The sequence below is a fragment of the Agelaius phoeniceus genome, chromosome 29 (assembly GCF_051311805.1).
Source record: "Agelaius phoeniceus isolate bAgePho1 chromosome 29, bAgePho1.hap1, whole genome shotgun sequence".
NCBI lineage: Eukaryota > Metazoa > Chordata > Aves > Passeriformes > Icteridae > Agelaius > Agelaius phoeniceus.
This window is the reverse complement of record NC_135293.1, coordinates 1,849,232-1,866,628: the sequence shown is the minus strand read 5'-3', so window position 1 is coordinate 1,866,628 and position 17,397 is coordinate 1,849,232. Positions and strand designations below refer to the sequence as shown.

The following is a 17,397-nucleotide window of genomic DNA, read 5'->3' as shown; positions in this document are numbered from 1 at the left end:
GAGACAAAAGAGTCTACCCCAGGTCCTGTCCATCTTCTCCATTTTCAGAAATTCCCTATTTTCCACATCCACCAGGGTCCCTATGCACAAATGATGAATAGGACTGAAAACTTAGGTTTGTAAAATTCTCTTTTCATAAGAAGTTTATTTATGCAGTACTTAGGGTCCTGTACAAGAGAGTAAAAACAGACATCATGTAATAAACAACAGCTTTGTTTTAATACAAACATGAAAATCAATGAGAAGTGTTTAAGAAAGCAGTTGTAATGTGGGAAGGGTGGCAGCCAAAAGTGATCATTCCAAAAATACAATTTACAGTTATTTTTACAAATTTGGGGACGTGTTAAATTCCCTTCAAACAAAGTCCTAAGTCCCAAGTCACACTCAATGCAGAGCAATGATTCCTGCAGAAAGGCTGGAGAGAGCAGCTAACCAGCCAGGTTACCTTTATTAACCACAGAAACTCTGGGCAGCAGGAAGGATGGGGCAGGGAATCAGGCAGCCTGGCACACTCAGACTGCAGCTACCATGGACATTCCTCTGAAGAATCTTTAGTTAAGCTACAATTGCAGACACATGTTGGTCATCATTCTTCCCCAAGCACAAAGGAGCCCATCCTCACACAGCTGTTTGTGCAATCCCCTGCCAGCCCAAGAGAACAAGAAATCGTGGCAGTTTTGAGCATGATCATCAGCCAAACACAGCACCACAACAAGCCCTCAGCAATCATCAGGGAGATGATCAGCATCTCACAGGAAAGGAGAGACCAAATCATTTTCAGCAGCAGTAAAGAGACTTACAATAATCCATAGGATTTATAAATCTGAGGCTGGAAGGCTGAAGCTGGTGTAAGGTTCTGGTGTCAGGGAACGTGAGCTGTGCTGTCAGCACAGGACAATGATAACACAGGTGTTAAGGAAGTGTTAGAAAGCAGCTCCACCATTTATGGACAAGGAGACTGCAATGCACTGCAACCAGCCTCAAAAACAAGGTCAACCACAGAATTCCATGATACTCACTGAAATAAGGGAATTTGAGGACATGCTCAAAATTGGGTTTGTTTCTCTACAAAACAAATGGTAATCAATCAATTACTTGACATTTTAGTGGTATTCAGACACTGAGAATGTGTAGTAAGCACAGTTAAGTTTTGCAGCCCTACTTCAATTCCTCAGTTTTACAGGTTTTGTACCCAATTTCTGCTTTTTTCCTCCTTAGTTAAAGAAAGCTTAGACACAAGTAGATTAAGTATGTATTTACAGAGTACCTCTGTGACAATTGCATTTCCCATTACATTCATACTTAATAAACACAGTAATTGAATGATGTGATGGAAACACACTGTACTCCTAGATTTGATGCCTGTTTAGTGACACACAGCTAAGCCCAGTGCAGTGCAGTGTCTTGAACCTTTTCCTCTCTTACCTAAATGCATTTTAGGTTTCATGTTGCTTACACAGATTTAGGTCTGTGTAGAGCCTTCATACCCTGAATACAGTGATGACTGTGGTCACAGTCACTGCATGAGGCTTCCTGAGATCAAGCAGGAATGGTGTTGTTCATAAACCCAACCACTTCAAAGGAAACAATGCCATAATTCAATACATAAACACATGCAACAAACAACCAGCATAAGTTTAAACAGAAGGGATTCACATACAAAGAATTCTGAATGCAAGAGTCACTTCAGATTTAGAAAATGAGTGAAAAATCACAATAGCATCCTTCAGGTTTTACCCACTGGTAAATGAATGTGGTTTGTTTTCCCATCTTGGGATGAGTTATTGATAGAGTCCACAGGCAAGAACCAGCATCATGGCAGACCCATGGTATCAAGTCAGATAAACACCAATTTTTCCAGTCACTCTGAAAAATCAATCTGGCCCAGCATCTGGCTGTATAAAGCACAATTCAGATGCAAGACAACCCACAGCTATGACTAAGCCAGAAGCAAATTGTTCCAGAGTAATGTAGGAAATTCAGCCTGGCTTATCACCACCCCAGTTGTGCCTCAATCATTTCTTGAAGCACACAAAAACCCTTTAAAAAAACATCCTTAGCTCAAGACAGAGGTGCTGCTTGTCCAGTCCACAGGTCTGTGTTAACCACACTCTGTCTAGAAGCCTCCTCAGTAACTTCACATGGTTTTATCCTACAATTACATCTATGTATAAATCCCCTACAGGGCATGTTCATCAAGTCCTCATGCTAAAAAGCCACAAGTAAACAAAGAACCAAACCATCATAAGGTTTTGGTTAGAGGAAAGCTTTCATCAGGACAGAGATCATCTAAATGCATCTAAAATGCATTTCTATAAACCAGCAACTTGGAGAGTGAAATCTTTTCCCATTTTGGAACAGGCAGAATTCCTGTTGGGCCCAATTGCATGCTGCAAATTTATACAGTTTTAATTGTGAATCCAACAGGTATTTAACCACAGCAACACTTATTAGTGCTACTCTGAGGCCCAGAGTTCAATACCACAAACTTGAAGAAAACCAAACTGGTCAATAAATTCCACAACTTCAAAATCAACTTGGATTTTACCCTTAAATGCATCTGTCAATGTAAACAAAGCCTGTTTCAGTTCCAGTGAGCTGCAGGACACAGCTGTGTGTTCCTGGGCAGGTGCACCATGGCTGCAGCCCCCGGGCAGCACCCAGGGGTGCTGCTGCTCCTCCTGCCAGTCTGAGCCAGGGCCAGGCCTGGTGCTGCCCTGGGAGCAGCACCACTGAGGGGCTGTGCTTGGCTCTGGCCTTGCACACCTGGCAATGTCCTGGCCTGGGTTTGTGGGGATGCTAACACAGCCTGGCTGATGCTGCAGTGATCAACACCAGCATGAGAGAGCCTCTGCTCAAAGTGTTCTGATGTGCAACTTTATTTGCATGTGTGAGCAGGAGTGCTTGAGAACACGTGACTGGGAGCAGTGCAATCGTTTCCTTGTCATGATTTAAAAGTACCTACTCTGTCATCATAGGCCTGGAGTCATTCCCAGCTAGAGAGTGGTAAAGCCACCCACTGTAAGGTGACAGGTTTGTGTGAGTGTCCCTGTTCTCCAAGAACAGATGACAGATCATCTGTACAGCACTCAGTGTAGCCATCAGCTCCTGTTAAACACCTCTGAATGTCTGCAGTACTTAATTAAGCACAGTCAAGTCTAACATGGATGAATTACCAATGGTAAGGACCCATTCTATGTACAGCACACATTCTTTTTTAAAAAAATAGAGATTCTTCTGAGGAGAATTTTTTTAAACATCAATTGTACTTGTGGATTGTCTAGAGTAACAGAGCTGAGTGAGAGCCAGGCAGATAAAGGAGTTTCTCTGTAGCAGTAAAGAGGTGGAGCTGCAGAAAGCTCCCTCCAACCTCCTGGGAAGGCATCAGCCTGCACTGCTCACCTTGGTGCATTTCTGGGATGGCCCTGTGCCACTATTCAGTGTGCAGCTACACACTGGATATGCACATGTACCATCTATGCACACCTGGACTTCATCAACAGTGGCATTTCAGTTTCTTATTTTGATCCCAACCTCATCTTTCTGAACTGGATACGTGGCAGATACGAATGAAGACTGAAGCAATGGTGCTGCATGCCAGGTCACACGTGATCTGTCCTTCCTCTGCTAGACAATACACATGCCCAGTGGCAATCTGACCAAAATAAACTTGTTCCATCTCCAAAACTGAAGAGTCAGGCAATTACCAAAATAAGCCATGTCTTATTCAGATGGTCACAGAGTGACAAGGTATGCTGGGAGCACTAAGTCCACAGAAAGAGGAAACCTCACTTAGCACAGGCACAGTCCAGCTCGGATTAAGGCCATGTCCCTCACAGAAGAACACATCGGAAAAAGCTGCTTTTCTTTTGCTGGTCTTGTGTGATTTTGACTCCCTGGTTGCTGCCTTGAGGGCTATTGCCTTCCTGAAGATGGAAACAATATCCAGTTACTTATTTATACTTAACAGATTCTTCCATCCATCCTTCATCTGGTCACTCCTAACCAAGCCTGACACACACAAGAACCCTTCCCACAATCAGTGAGAGGCTTCACTCATTTATCTTACACCAGCCATGACAAAAACCTGGAGAACTGCATCTGCACCTTTTGGCTTCAAGCAGCTCACACTGTGCTTGTGGCTCAGCTTCCATCAACTCAAAGACAGCTGAGACTAAAAACCAACAAATTACAGGGCATGTCTGGCTCTTGTTGGAAGGCTTAGGAATCATCAGCAAGACCCAAAATATCCCACAGCATCAGCTCATGTCTGTTCATTTCCACATGAAGGTGGAAATACCAGGAAGAGTAGAAAGAGCCTTCATTAGCTTCATTTCATATTCCTTAAGGAGCAATCCAACACCACTGGGCATTTATTTGTTGTAAAAGGACAACCCAATTGTTGCCCAGGATATTCGTGCAAAGATTATCCAAAACCATTAATTCTTTCCCTATTCTTAAACAGTTTGAAGTTTCTACCCTGAAGTATGATGTCTGCCTCCTCCACCTCTAATTTATATGATTTTCAGGCTGCAAGAGTGAGAAGTATCATTAAACTACTCTACCCCCCAACTGACTTTTGATAAAACAAATAACAGATAATTTTATTTAGAAAACCTCAACCATTGCAGCTAATTTCTGAAATGCAGAGACAGCCAACATCAGAGCACAGCTTGACAAACTAAAAATACATTTCTAGAACTTTCAGGGATCCTTCATAAAAGAGACTGTGACACATTTTTTATACAGTGTGAAACAGTTCTTGCAATGTGGCTTTTGGTTTGCTTTTATTTTCCTATTTAAATCCAGCATGGATGAAATCAAAGTTACTCACCAACTTCTTGTCCATTTTTGCTTTGATATCTCTTGCAAGAGTGAAAAATGCCTGTGACAAGTCCAACATTTCAGTGTTACAGGGTAGAAAACATTTTCTAACAGTTTTGTATAGCAATAAGCTGCCTTCCCAGGTTTGACATGCTATACAAGAAAGTTCGGTTTTCAGTATTTTTCCCTCTGCTCCAGGTTTTAATGCTCCTTCTCGAGCTCCACCACCTTCTTTCTCTTTCTGAGCCCCCAAGCCACACTGCCAGCCCCAGCCCAGTGCTGAACAAGCCATGTGTGGTAGGCAGCACTGCAGTTCTGCACCCCATGGACAGCTGCCCACAGTGCTGCTCTGCACAGAGAGGACAAGGCACACAAGGCAAGGGCAGCAGTACTCACATTCTCTATGTTTATGTTTGCTTTTGCACTGGTCTCCATGAATTTGATCCCGAAACTCGCAGCAAGCTGAAGAGAAGCAGATTACACATTAGTTGAACAATTGCAGGAACAGCTCCCAACACAGCCCTGGGCACAGCATCTGGCCCTGCTGCCAGTGGGGCTGGGGATTTACTCACACAGAACAATCTGCAAAAATTAGGAACTAAATCCCACTGCCATTGGCATCTGTTCTCACTGGCTTTGCTCTGCTCTTTTACACTCTGCACACATTTTCACTTGCTCTTTTTTATTTCTTTCTTGCATAGATACCTTGTTAGTCTCATAACAACCACAGTGCAGAAAAAACCTCTGCCTTGACTCAGTAACATCTGAGATCAGAAAAGACAACCCCATCTCCCTTGTCTCAGTGGCTTTCAGCCAAAACAGACATTTTCTCCATGTCCAACTCCAGCATCCTTTTAGAGAAGTCCCACTGTATCTGTGAGATAACTGAACCCTTAACACAGGTTCTGCTGTTGGTCCCAGTGGGGAAGCATTGCCATGGCAGCTTGGGGAATGTTCATTCACTCAGGAGCACCACTGGGTCCCACACAATCAGCAGGGGCAGCTTTTACACTCTGAAAAGCCCAAATGAAAGCACACAGAAGCCACAGCACTCACCTTCTCCCCTTGCTCTCTAGAGACCTGTCTCTTGTCATTTGCATCACATTTGTTGCCCAGGATCATTTTTTCAACATCAGGAGAGGCGTGCTGAGACAAACACAGAGCAGAAACTTGGGCTTGGCTTTTGCAGCCACACATTGTCAGGCAGGTGAGGCACCCCCTGAGTGCCCAACACAGAGATGCCAGTGCTGAGCATCTTCCACAGCTTTCCAGCCTCCCCCAACCCTTCTTCCCAGCATGTCACCTGCACCATGGCAGTTCTTGGATCATTTGTTGTGGCAGGAAATTGTCACATTAGGTGCCCTTAGAAATACAGGGGCTACAGCCCTCCCAAGAAATCACCACCAGCCAAGGCATTCCAGAACCATTACTGACTTCCCTCCCACTTATCTTCCAAGTACCCTGCAGCACATGACAGAATGGAACTCTTCTGAAGCAATTCAGCTTTAATTACTTTCAGAGGAAGAAATGACACCTTTAACAGTCAGTAATGAGTAAAGAGAGAAATTACCTCTTCAATATTCCTCACCCAGTTCCGAATATTTTCAAAAGACTTCTCGTTGGTGATGTCATACACTAGCATGATGCCCTGAAGGTAAAGAAAGACTGTTTATTAGTTAAAGATTTATCCACAGCAGACAGGAGCAACTTAACAGGGGCTATTTTTAACAATTTTAACATCCCAGCTAATGGCAGTGAGATAAGGTGTGCAGGACATGTATTTATAGAGTGAAACATGGGGAAGCTGCCTTTGCAAAGTCCCAGATTGTCCCAAGGTGGGAAATGGATTTGTAGAGACAGAAAACTCACACAGTGTGCATCCCCATGTAAACTTTGAGCTAAGAAATGCTGGCTTAGAAATACTACAGAATAGAACAGGTATTGTTGAGAGAGAAATGGAACTAGAAAAAAGTTTCAAATGATGGTCTTGTAAATAAGACTAGATACTTTGGAGAAATTGAATTATGAAAGATATATTGTAGTGGGACCTATGAGGGGTAGTTTTAGATAATTGGTTTTAAGGTATCTATAATGTGGTGTGGTAAAAAGTTGATAAGCCAAAAACCACTTATAGTGTATTGTAATTAGGAAATAGTTGGCTTCTGACTGTGAAGGCGTGAATTATAACATCTGTATTGTCTCACCCTTCTCACGAGACTGAAAATGGAATAGAAGTTTTTCAAACACCTCTCAGTTACCCCATCTGTAAGCCCAGCACAGGGGGTTATCCCACATCCCAGCACAGCCCCAGCAGCCCCCGGAGCAGCAGCAGAGCTGGGAGCTGCAGCCTGGCAGAGCCCCGTGCTGGGAGGGCTCCGGAGCCAGCTGGGTTCGTGCGGCCCAGCCCAGGATCCCGGCTGTGCCCCTACCATGGCTCCCCTGTAGTAGGCGGTGGTGATGGTCCGGAACCGCTCCTGCCCGGCCGTGTCCCTGCAACACACACAACAGCTCCGCTAACACCGCCACGAGCCGGACATAAACGAGATAAATAAACCACTCCTCAGAACTGCCTTTTGAGTGCTAAAATACCATAAACCACCGAGCAGCACAAGCGGATGAGAACCGAACGCATCCCCACGCACAGCACACAGCGGCAGAGGAGCCTTACCAGATCTGCAGCTTGATTCTCTTGCCATCGAGTTCTATCGTTCTGATTTTAAAGTCGATTCCTGCAAGGAGAACCAATTCCTTTACTCACAGCTCCCGCCGAAAGCTCAAATCCAGCAGCTTTGCCCTCAATTCTGCTGCGCAGTGTCCCGTCATCAGCGCTCCCTGCCCGCCGCTGCCCGGCACCGGCCGGAGCGGCCCCTCACGGAGCCCGTGCGGAGAGCCCGCCAGGGAACGGCAGCGAACCGGGCCCGAACCGGACCCGCATGGCAGCGAACCGGGCCCGCCACGGCAGCGAACCGGGCCCGGTGGTCCCGCGGCAGCGAACCCGCGCCGATGCCGGTGCCAAGGGCGATCCCCGCGCTGGAGCGCGGTGCGGTGCGGGCGGCGCTCACCGATGGTGGAGATGAAGGTGGCGTTGAAGGCGTCCTCGGAGAAGCGGAACAGCGCGCAGGTCTTGCCCACGCCCGAGTCGCCGATCAGCAGCAGCTTGAACAAGTAGTCGTAGGTCTTCGCCATGTTGGTGGGCACCGGCCCCGCCCACCACACGCTCATTGGTCCAGCCCGGCGGAGAGCGCATGGAGCCGGCCCGCCATTGGCGGGCGGCTCTGACACGGGTGCAAGCGGCGCTGCGATTGGCTGTCGGCCCCACCGCCGGTGCTTCGTCATTTCCGGCTACAGAGAGGCGAGGCCGGGCAGTGACATAATGACGTCATTCCCGTACCTGCCCGCACCGTGACGTCACGCCCCCCGATCGGCACAAAAACCCGCACGAGGCCTCGGTACTGTGAGAAATCCTTTAATAAGAAACGGCAGCGGAGGCGGCGCCGCCGCTCGGGTGCAGCTTCTACCGGGGTGTACAGGGGAGGGGCAAGGAACCGTGAGAACAGCCCGGGCACGGACACGCCCGGCCCGGCCCGGCCCCGCGGGGCTCCCCGGCCCCAGCGATGCCCGGAGCCACGGGGCGGCCGTGCCGGTCATAACTTAATTGGCTTTTCCAGGATACAGAGAGAGAAAGGAGAGGAGCGGGGCAGGGCCAGGGCGGCTCCTGCGGCTGCTGTCAGCTCTGCACCCCTCATATACAGTTCAGTTCATTTAGTGTCTGGTCCAGTGTCTGGTGCAAGCCCAGGTTCTCCTCTTTGGCTTGAGCGAGTTTTTCTGGTGAGAAAGAAGAAAACCACAGGATTGAAATCACATTATTTTATAGCCTTTTCTCTTTAAATAAAACCTGGGGTAGCTTACCTTCATATTTAAGACACCTTTATACCTTTATCATCAAAATGGGGCCAATTTTTTGTAATTGCTGTCCTTAAGGGAGGTCACTTCTCATGGAACATGAAAGGCCTGTGTTTTAATGTGTCATTGTGTCATTTATAGGCCACATCCTGCTGGGTTCTCCTTGGACTGGGAGGTTTTTAACCAGGCTGGTGGAGCACCAGTAGACACTGAATGCACTCAAAGCTTTTCACTGACTAAAGGAACAGCAAAACTCAATTGTTTGCCAGAGCCAGGTGCTGCCCCATCCTGACCGTGTCTTGCCCAACCCCACATGAGGAGCTGAATGTGTTTTTGGTGTCATCACCAGTGAATCTGAGCTGATCTGTACAGAAGTAAACCCTGCAAGGTGAAAGGTAGAGGTATCATGTTTTATTGAGCTCAGTTCCCACAGAGGTGGAAGTGGCACAGGAGTGACAGGGATTACAGGCAAGAAAAGCTTGAGAGAACACAGTGAGTGGGAATTTCCCTGTGTCCCACACAGGGGCAGGTCACAAAGAGGTCATGTCGTTGAGGGCATGGTCGAGCTCCTCACTGATGGCTTTGTACTTCAGCTTCTGAGCATAGAGCTCATCTGTCAGGCACCAGGGCAGCAGCAACAGGGCCAGCAAGAAATGCAGGGAGGAGGAGAGGCCACAGGAGGAGAGCGGAGAGGCAAAAGGCAACAGCAGCCAAAGCAGTTGGGAGGAAAACAAAAGAAGAAAACAGAGGCGTAGTTGAGTATCAGAAGGAAAGCAAAACACCCACAAAGCTGCCTGGTCAGAAGTTCCACCTATGGGAACTTTTTGTCTTTCTGTAATCTCACAATTATTTTCTAGTAAGGAGATTAAATAGGGTGAGCTCAAGATCCCTTGAGTCCCTCCACCTGTTAGCTGGCCAAAATCAGGTAATTGTTGCCAACTTTATGGAAGAAAACCTTTTCCAGGAGAACTTCCACCACACAGGGCAGGTGCCCAGTGGACACATCACACCCATCCACCAATATGCTGCTGTTCTTTCCCATTAAATCCACCACCCACTCCTAGAATTTGTTATCTGATTTGAAACTGGCCACTTTTAAAGAAACTCGATTCATTCCATACCTTCCAGGTCATCAATAGACTTTTCCAGTTTGGCAACAGTTCTCTCTGCAAATTCTGCACGCGTTTCAGCCTAAAAAAGTTGAAATAGCATCACTGGGTGCTCCTAGAAAGATTATGCCCAAAAATGCACCCAGCTTGGGGATGGCCAAACTTACTTCTTTCAGCTTGTCAGAGAGAATCTTGATTTCTTCTTCGTATTTATCTTCTTTTTCCGAGTACTGTGAAAACAATAAACCCTCTTTAAGGGAAGTTGTAGCAACAATAATAAATGTTTATGAAACTGTGACCTATTTATAAGCACTCTTCCTTTTAAAACAGCTGCAAACACCATTTCCGTGCTCTCCTGCAGACCTTCAGCATTGTTTGGGCAGAACTGATGGAGTTGTATCCACATGCAGGCAGATAAAACCTCTCATTTGCTTTGTATTTCTGGTTTATTTCTATGAATTCTATTTACAAGTTTGGGCTTTTCCCACATCCTTTAGTTTACTGAAAGAACCAACCTTTTCAGATTGAGCTTCCAAGGATTTCAGGTTGTTTGTGACGTTCTTTAACTCCTCTTCGAGGTCACTACACTTCCTAGAAAGGGAAAATAGAAGTTTGAATTACTAGTGTTCCTGTTGTGATTTGGAGGAGTCTAAAAAACACAAGGGAGGAAGTAATTAAGTCAGAAAGAAGAAAACCAGGTATATAGTGTAGAAACCAACTTTTCTACAAGCACTAACTACATGCCTGCCTAGCAGGAGATTATGTTCAATGAAATGTAGTGTTGATATTTCCTATATTCTGCAAAGTTACTCACACTTCAGACACCTCTGCACGCTCCTCAGCTCTTTCCAGTTCACCCTCCAAAATAACCAGTTTACGGGCAACCTGCAAAAAGACAGCAGCCACTTGTCAATGAGTGTGCAGCTCCCAAAATCACAGCACAGGGCTGGGGAGGCTGGGAGGGACCTCAAAAATCATCAGGTTCCATCCTCTGCCACAGGCTGGGACACTCTACATATGTCAACAGGCACTCAGAATACTCTGAATACTCTGTTCCTGCTTCCTCTGGAGGGGGGAAATTAGGCTGAAGCAGAAACCCACAGAGGTAACAGCCCTCCCCAGTCACATTTTGCAGTATTTTTAGCATTGGGTACTGAAGATGCTGCAAATCACAGTTAAAATTCCTCCTTGCTGGCAATGCTCCAAGGTTGAAGCATCACCCAGTGCCAGCTGAACAGAGGGACTAAACTGAAGAGCAGTGTTATTGTTCATGGCTCCCCTGCACATTTCACCATTTCCTTCTCCCTTTTACCTCCTCATACTTGCGGTCGGCCTCTTCAGCAATGTGCTTGGCCTCCTTCAACTGCATTTCCTGAATTTCCATTTTCTCTTCATCTTTCATTGCTCTGTTCTCAATAACCTTCATTCCTCTGCAGAAGTCAAAGCATGTCTAATGTAGAAGCATTTTGACACTCAAATCTCAACTTCACAAAGTGGAATTTGGTATTTGTAACCTAAAAGTGGCCCATTATGCCCACTGCGTTCATCATTACCCAATCAAGCTTGTAAGAAAGTTTCAAGTCTCTCACCTGCAGCAGCACAAGCAGATACTCAATGACACAGGAACGTTTTATTCACATAATAACATTTTTAACACCAGAAAATCAACAAGGAGCGTACCTCTCGCTCTCATCTGCTGCCTTCTCAGCCTCCTCCAGTTTCTGCAGGGCTGTGGCCAATCGTTCCTGGGCTCGATCCAACTCCTCTTCCACGAGCTGGATGCGTCTGTTCAGAGCTGCCACCTCACCCTCGGCCTGTGTGAACAATGGCCCACACCGGGGTTACACAGCCCTTGCTCATCAGTGTCCTTACAACTACAGCAGCATCTCCCTGGGGCTGCAGGGCAGCTCGGGGGCCCTTCTGCCTCTGCTTTTTTGTTTGCTCAAACTCTGGCATCTCAGGAATGTCAAGGTATGGAGTGTGTGCTTGGTCTTTCTTTTTTTTTTTTAATGGCACTTATCATTCCAGCCACACAAAAAGGAACTCTACAGGACTGCAAATGGGGTATTTTTGGAGCACTTCACAGGGCTGCATCTATCCAAACTTTAAAAATGAACCGTTTCCATGATGGCTTAGTTCCAAAACCTCCACCGTGGGTTTCTCTGCCCTTGGTTTCAGTGGCACAGTGGAGCTGGAGCCAGGTCCTGATCCACCCTGGCTCCCCAGCCTGCAGATGCTGGAGAATCTACAGGGTCAGCTGGGCACAGACAGTGCCTTCAGCATGGCAGAGTCAGGCTTTTTTGGGACAAAATTAGATAGATTCTTAAAATAAGTTCAACTTTGCTTCCTGTGGTACTTAAGGAATTAGGCAGGATGCATTTCTCAGTAATGAGATCTGTTTGTGTATTATTGAACAAACTGCACATTAACTGGAACACCATTAGTGTATAAAAAATAGACTAGTTAATAAATGGGAGAGATTGCTGGGAGAAATGCTCGATGCAGACAACATGGACAAACTGGTGTCCATAAATATGTGTTTATTAAGATTCAGCTCCTTTAATTGCTTGTTTTTGAAGGAAAATGGAACCCTGCTTTAGTAACTGCCAGGCTTGTGCACTGCATTGTCCCCCATTCTGAGGAGGATTGCCATATACAAGATTAACTTTTTTCCCCCTCACTTTTACAGAATATAGACCCTGGAGGGGCGGCTGTTTTATGCTTTATGTTAAAACACTTTGGAAAAAAAAAAGAAAACCGTTTTTCTGCAGCTTAGCAAATTTGGTCACTGACCACTCCTAAGCTGGAGGAAGTGGTTTCCATTCAGTTCTGAGCCATCTTGGAAAGGAGTTCAGTGGCTGATCCAAATGGAAGCTGACCCAGGATTCCTCTAGTCATAAATTATCCAACGTTTCATCTGTTTTTACCCAGTGCAGTGTTTAACTTCCCGATTTATATACAAGGCATCGATCATGTACAAAGCTAGCATCTGTTTTGTGGCAGCAACTCCTTCCACTAGGCAGGGCGCTTTTAAGTCACTTTTTAATTCAGCAAGATTCCAAAGTTATGGAGCCGGGGCCACTGGGAATCTGGGGTGAGCCTGGCTCCACCTCTCCCAGCAGCAGCCCGCAGTCCTTATACGGTAAAACTAACTCGCTGACATGTGATAAAATAGCAGGAAGATGCCGGGAAGGCTGATCGCACACAAATCTAAGTGAAACCAGCTGTCCAACCCCGGGAGAGCCGCACGCTAGCGGAGATTTCGCATTTCTCTGTGAAAACCAGGACGGAAAGTTATTTTTCAGCAGTTCGGACATTTCCCAGCTGTGCTGAAGCCAGCGGTGCGGCGCCGAGAGGCGGGAACTCCGCGCTCCGTGTCATGCAGCGCTTTTGCCTAATTAAACAGCCATTTCCTACTAAACTCTCAACCGCTCCCCAGTGCCGATCGGTGCTCGAACGCCTTTTCCGCAGGAATGGGCCCCAAAGCGCGATAAGCGGCGGGCGAGGAGCCGCCGCCGCCCGGTTCCCCGCGGGCCGGGCCGGTGCGGGCGCGGCGCTGCGGCAGCGCCGGCGGCTCCCGCGGGCGGTGAGTGCGGAGCGGAGCGGAGCAGCGCGGGGACAGCCCAGGGATGGAGGCAGCCGGCGGCCAAGCCGTCCTCCCGCAGCGGGGAAGAGCCGGGCGCGCCCCAGCGAGAGAGAGCCAGAGACAGGAAGGAAGGAGCAGCCCGGGAGAGAGCGACCGAGAGAGGCGAGCAGGCAGCCCGGGCGGTCTCACTTTCTCCCGCAGGTCCCGTTCCAGGTCCAGCTCCCGCTGGAGGACCTGCGCGCGGTCCTCCGCCTCATCCGCCTGTTGCTGCAGGCACTGGATCTTCCTCTTGACGGCTTCCAGGGAGCTCGGCGCGGCCATGGGCGCGGGCGGCGGGCTGGGCGCGGAGGTGCTGCACGTGGCGGGCCCGCGCCTTTCAATGGCCCGCTGACGTCACGCGCCTGGAGGTGGAGGTGGTGACGTAGCCTGAGGAGCGGCGCGGGACGGGACGGGACGGGCGCGCCCGGGGCCGCCCCGCTCGGCTCGGCCCGACCCGGTTCGGCCTGGCCCGGGGGATGCGGCCCCGCCCCGCTCGGCTCGGTCCGGTTCGGCCTGGCCCGGGGGATGCGGCCCCGCCCCGCTCGACTCGGCCCGGTTCGGCCTGGCCCGGGGGATTCCGCCCCGCTCGGTCCGGTTCGGCCTGGCCCGGGCGATGCGGCCCCGCTCCGCTCGGCTCGGTCCGGTTCGGCCTGGCCCAGGGGATGCTGCCCCGCTCGGCCCGGTTCGGCCTGGCCTGGGGGATGCCGCCCCGCCCCGCTCGGCTCGACCCGACCCGGTTCGGCCTGGTCCGGGGGATGCTGCCCCGCTCGGCCCGGCCCGGGGGATGCTGCCCCGCTCGGCCCGGTTCGGCCTGGCCCGGGGGATGCGGCTCCGCCCCGCTCTGCTCGACCCGACCCGGTTCGGCCTGGCCCGGGGGATGCCGCCCTGTCCCGCTCGGCCTGGCCCGGGGGATGCCGCCCCGCTCGGTCCGGTTCGGCCTGGCCCGGGGGATGCCGCCCCGCTCGGCTCGGCCCGGTTCGGCGCGGCCCGGGGGATGCCGCCCCGCTCGGCTCGGCCCGGTTCGGCGCGGCTCGGAGGATGCTGCCCCGCAGCAGCAGCAGCGCTCCCCGGCCCCCCAAGGCGAGGTTTTGACGCTGCTGCCGGGCCCTGCCCGCGCTTCGCCGCTGCCACGACGGGGCGGGTGTGGCGGGGAGCCTGGGCTGGCCTTTAGCCCTGGCGCGGGGATGAAGGCAAAGGGCATCCTTATGCCACGGCATAATCCTGCTGCCGTCCCATTCTCCTTCAAAAGGCACCATTATTTTCTGTTCTGTCAGAGGAGATTTCTCCTTTCCCAAAGAATTCCCGGCAGGTCCCCGGGATCCCCTCAGTGGGGGAGCCTCAAGTGGTTCGGGATCCCGGGGGCAGCTGCGGGTGCCACGGACTCGGTGCAGAACAGCCTCGCTCCCTTTAGCGGAGGGGAGAGGAGATTGAAACCCTGCACCTTTTAAAACCTGCAACCCCGCCTTTCTATCCCCCGGCAGAAATGCACACAACCAGTGAAGTGCATACAAAATACACCGAGCAGAGTTACAGGCAAGTGTTGGCCGTGGATACGTACATCAGTGGCCTTCTTCTCAGCCTGCTCCAGTTTCTCCTGGGCATCTTTAAGAGCCTCTGAGTATTTATCCAGTTCATCTTCAGTTCCTTTCAGCTTCTTCTGCAGAGCGACCAGCTCATCCTCTACCTTTCAAGAGAAAAAATCCCCAAAGTGAGCATACTGATGTAGTATCAGTTACAGTTTAACATGATAAAACTACTCTTTACTATTAGTTTGAACCCATTAGAGCATACAAAACGCCACAAAAGACCAGATCAAAGTTCTGCTAGTGACAGTAGTCTGAGAATGACTGGTAGCAATTGCCAGGGAAGAATCATTAAAAACATGTCATCCTTGAACAACACTGCCTGCCACCACACACACAGGGTCTGGTTAATACAGAACTTATAATCCATTTCTCACCTCACTTTTTTTTTTTTTTTTGACACCCTGCAGCAATTATAGATGTTTTTAAATGATGTCCTTTTTTAGTGTTTGTTGTAACACTATTACCTGGTGATTTTTCAGGAAACTATTCCATTTCTGTACAGCTGGAAAAAATTCATGATGTTTGTGTGTGCTTCAGGACACTTGAGCCCAGCTGAGGCTGTGGGAGGGGACAGGGCTGGCCTTGCTCTAGGCGGGACTCGCTGACCTCGGGAGGTCCCTTCCAGCCTGGATTATTCTCCAGCTGTGGCCTGACACGATGTGAGGCTCAGACTCCTCCATACCATATAAATCCATATTGTTCACTAGAATGGTGCTATTTATAACCTGCTGGGAGGCTGGTTAGTGATAAACTGTCTCATGCTCCCCGAAGAATTCACGTTATCAAAGGCCTGCTGCTGATAAGGGTGGGCCTGCAAACCCATCTGCTTCATCCTCTCATTTGCAACACAAACCAGCTCAGTCTGTTGAGACACTGATTTCTCCATTTAGCTCCACCTTCACTGAAATTTACTCTAGGAAAACAGTTTGTATTTTGGTGTGCTTCCTTCATTTTGGTTTCACTGATAGTTTTAAAGGCATTTTTGGTAGTGTGCTATTCTGGAATGCTGGTGTGTTGCAGAGGATAACCAGGCAGGGTGAGAGAACTGCAAACCTTGCTGGGGTGTTCTGACAGAGGGACACTGAGCAGCATGAAGCAGATGCTGGCTTTGTGTATGAATATGAAAGTAACTATTTGAGTACTGTGCCCACATTAAAAAAGAAGCTGAAAATTTTGAGACAATTCAGAAAAGAGGAGTAAGATCAAAGATTTATTTTTCTAAAGAAGAAGAAATATTAGGCCAGATGAATGCTTATAACATTAGAGCAGTGTGGAAGATGCAGCCAGATTTAGGGAACATAAAAGGGAAATATGTGGTACTTTTACAAGAAGTGCTGTAAAAACTTGAATGCACTCAGCTAACATTTCAAGATCATTCTGGAAATACTAAAGCTCAAATAGGACACAGACACCCAGAATAAAGACATTGAAAAGCAAAAGAATATGAAAATGTTATCGTTAGAATTCAGTTAAAAGAACAGCATTCAAATTAAGATATTTTCCATTATTCTTGACACAAAAAATAAGAGAACATATCTCCTGTTGAGTCTCAGCTGGTACCTCTAAGGGGCACTCTCTGCACCAAAAACTTGAAGTGAACTTTATTAATTCATTTCAAGGAGAGGCTTAATTACTGTTTAGACACAGCCAACTCTATTAGCACTAGTCCTACAGGTGTCAGGGTTTACAGCTTTGATTTTAAATATGTAAAGGCCTTTTGGATGGAATCAAAGCATGAGAAATTTAGGACAATTATGTAAGATTCAAGAAAACTTAGACAAAGTACTGTTAATAATCTGTGGATGATGTTAATTTTGGAAAGACCGAGATGGCTGAGAAGTTACAGCCTAGTCCTGGCTGTAGAAGCATAACAAAAAGGCAAAAAAACTTCAAAAGAAGATGAACAGAAAACTGACTTTGCTTTCTGAATCCCAACACTGCCACACAGTATTTTGTTACACTTATTTCCACAGCACACACTAAGCCAGTGATTTTATTTCCTCTTACCTGCTTGCATTTGTCCTCAGCTGCCTTCTTATCCGTCTCAGCCTGCTCTGCTCTGTCGATGGCATTCTCCTTGTCTAACTTCAACATCTGCATCTTTTTCTTGATGGCTTCCATTTTTGCTCAAGGACAGGCTGGATCTGTCAGGCAACTAAAAGAATCTTACGATTAAAATTTTAGATTTTTAACAGCTTGGACAGAGAAGGAAGTTGTACCCAGGCAAGTCACAGGGAAAATGAGCTACAAGTGGTTTTAGAGAGCTTTAAACCCAGAGCCCCCTGGACAAAACCCAGATCTATTGGCCCCTTCCCCGGTGCTCCATCCACAGCCTTTCTAAGGAATGAGC

General features: G+C 48.3%; 2 protein-coding genes across 6 annotated transcripts; both read right to left on the bottom strand.

The window, feature by feature from the left end:
* Nucleotides 1-111: 111 nt before the first annotated feature.
* On the bottom strand, nt 112-8,046 carry RAB8A (RAB8A, member RAS oncogene family). Of its 2 annotated transcripts, none has more exons than XM_077191537.1 (8): nt 7,887-8,046; nt 7,493-7,553; nt 7,254-7,314; nt 6,395-6,472; nt 5,881-5,970; nt 5,221-5,286; nt 4,831-4,885; nt 112-881 (listed from the first exon to the last, which is right to left on the bottom strand). In XM_077191537.1, exons 1-8 carry the CDS (start codon nt 8,044-8,046, stop codon nt 778-780), a joined length of 675 nt encoding a protein of 224 aa, XP_077047652.1. In that variant the 3' UTR covers nt 112-777. The 2 variants fall into 2 exon arrangements, with proteins under 2 accessions (XP_077047652.1, XP_054506092.1); XM_054650117.2 differs by having other exon boundaries at nt 112-3,926; nt 4,835-4,885.
* Nucleotides 8,047-8,274: 228 nt separating this feature from the next.
* Nucleotides 8,275-17,397, bottom strand: TPM4 (tropomyosin 4). 4 transcript variants are annotated; one of them, XM_054650109.2, is made up of 9 exons: nt 17,055-17,397; nt 15,020-15,145; nt 11,517-11,650; nt 11,149-11,266; nt 10,651-10,721; nt 10,352-10,427; nt 10,004-10,066; nt 9,849-9,918; nt 8,275-8,649 (listed from the first exon to the last, which is right to left on the bottom strand). In XM_054650109.2, exons 1-9 carry the CDS (start codon nt 17,166-17,168, stop codon nt 8,567-8,569), a joined length of 855 nt encoding a protein of 284 aa, XP_054506084.1. In that variant the 5' UTR covers nt 17,169-17,397; the 3' UTR covers nt 8,275-8,566. The 4 variants fall into 4 exon arrangements, with proteins under 4 accessions (XP_054506084.1, XP_054506086.1, XP_054506082.1 ...); XM_054650107.2 differs by lacking the exon at nt 8,275-8,649 and adding an exon at nt 9,124-9,340; XM_054650111.2 differs by lacking the exons at nt 15,020-15,145; nt 17,055-17,397 and adding an exon at nt 13,612-13,897.

Coding starts and splice junctions, on each gene's coding strand:
- RAB8A (XM_077191537.1), bottom strand. CDS start 8,046: ATGAGCGTGTGGTGGGCGGGGCCGGTGCCCACCAACATGGCGAAGACC. Junction 5,971..6,394: donor GGGTGAGGAATATTGAAGAG/GTAATTTCTCTC, acceptor TGTTTGTCTCAG/CACGCCTCTCCTGATGTTGA. Junction 882..4,830: donor AATGGACAAGAAGTTGGTGA/GTAACTTTGATT, acceptor CTGTGCTGACAG/CACAGCTCACGTTCCCTGAC.
- TPM4 (XM_054650109.2), bottom strand. CDS start 17,168: ATGGAAGCCATCAAGAAAAAGATGCAGATGTTGAAGTTAGACAAGGAG. Junction 15,146..17,054: donor CTGAGGACAAATGCAAGCAG/GTAAGAGGAAAT, acceptor TTCTCTTGAAAG/GTAGAGGATGAGCTGGTCGC. Junction 11,651..15,019: donor CTGAGAAGAAGGCCACTGAT/GTACGTATCCAC, acceptor TTGTTCACACAG/GCCGAGGGTGAGGTGGCAGC.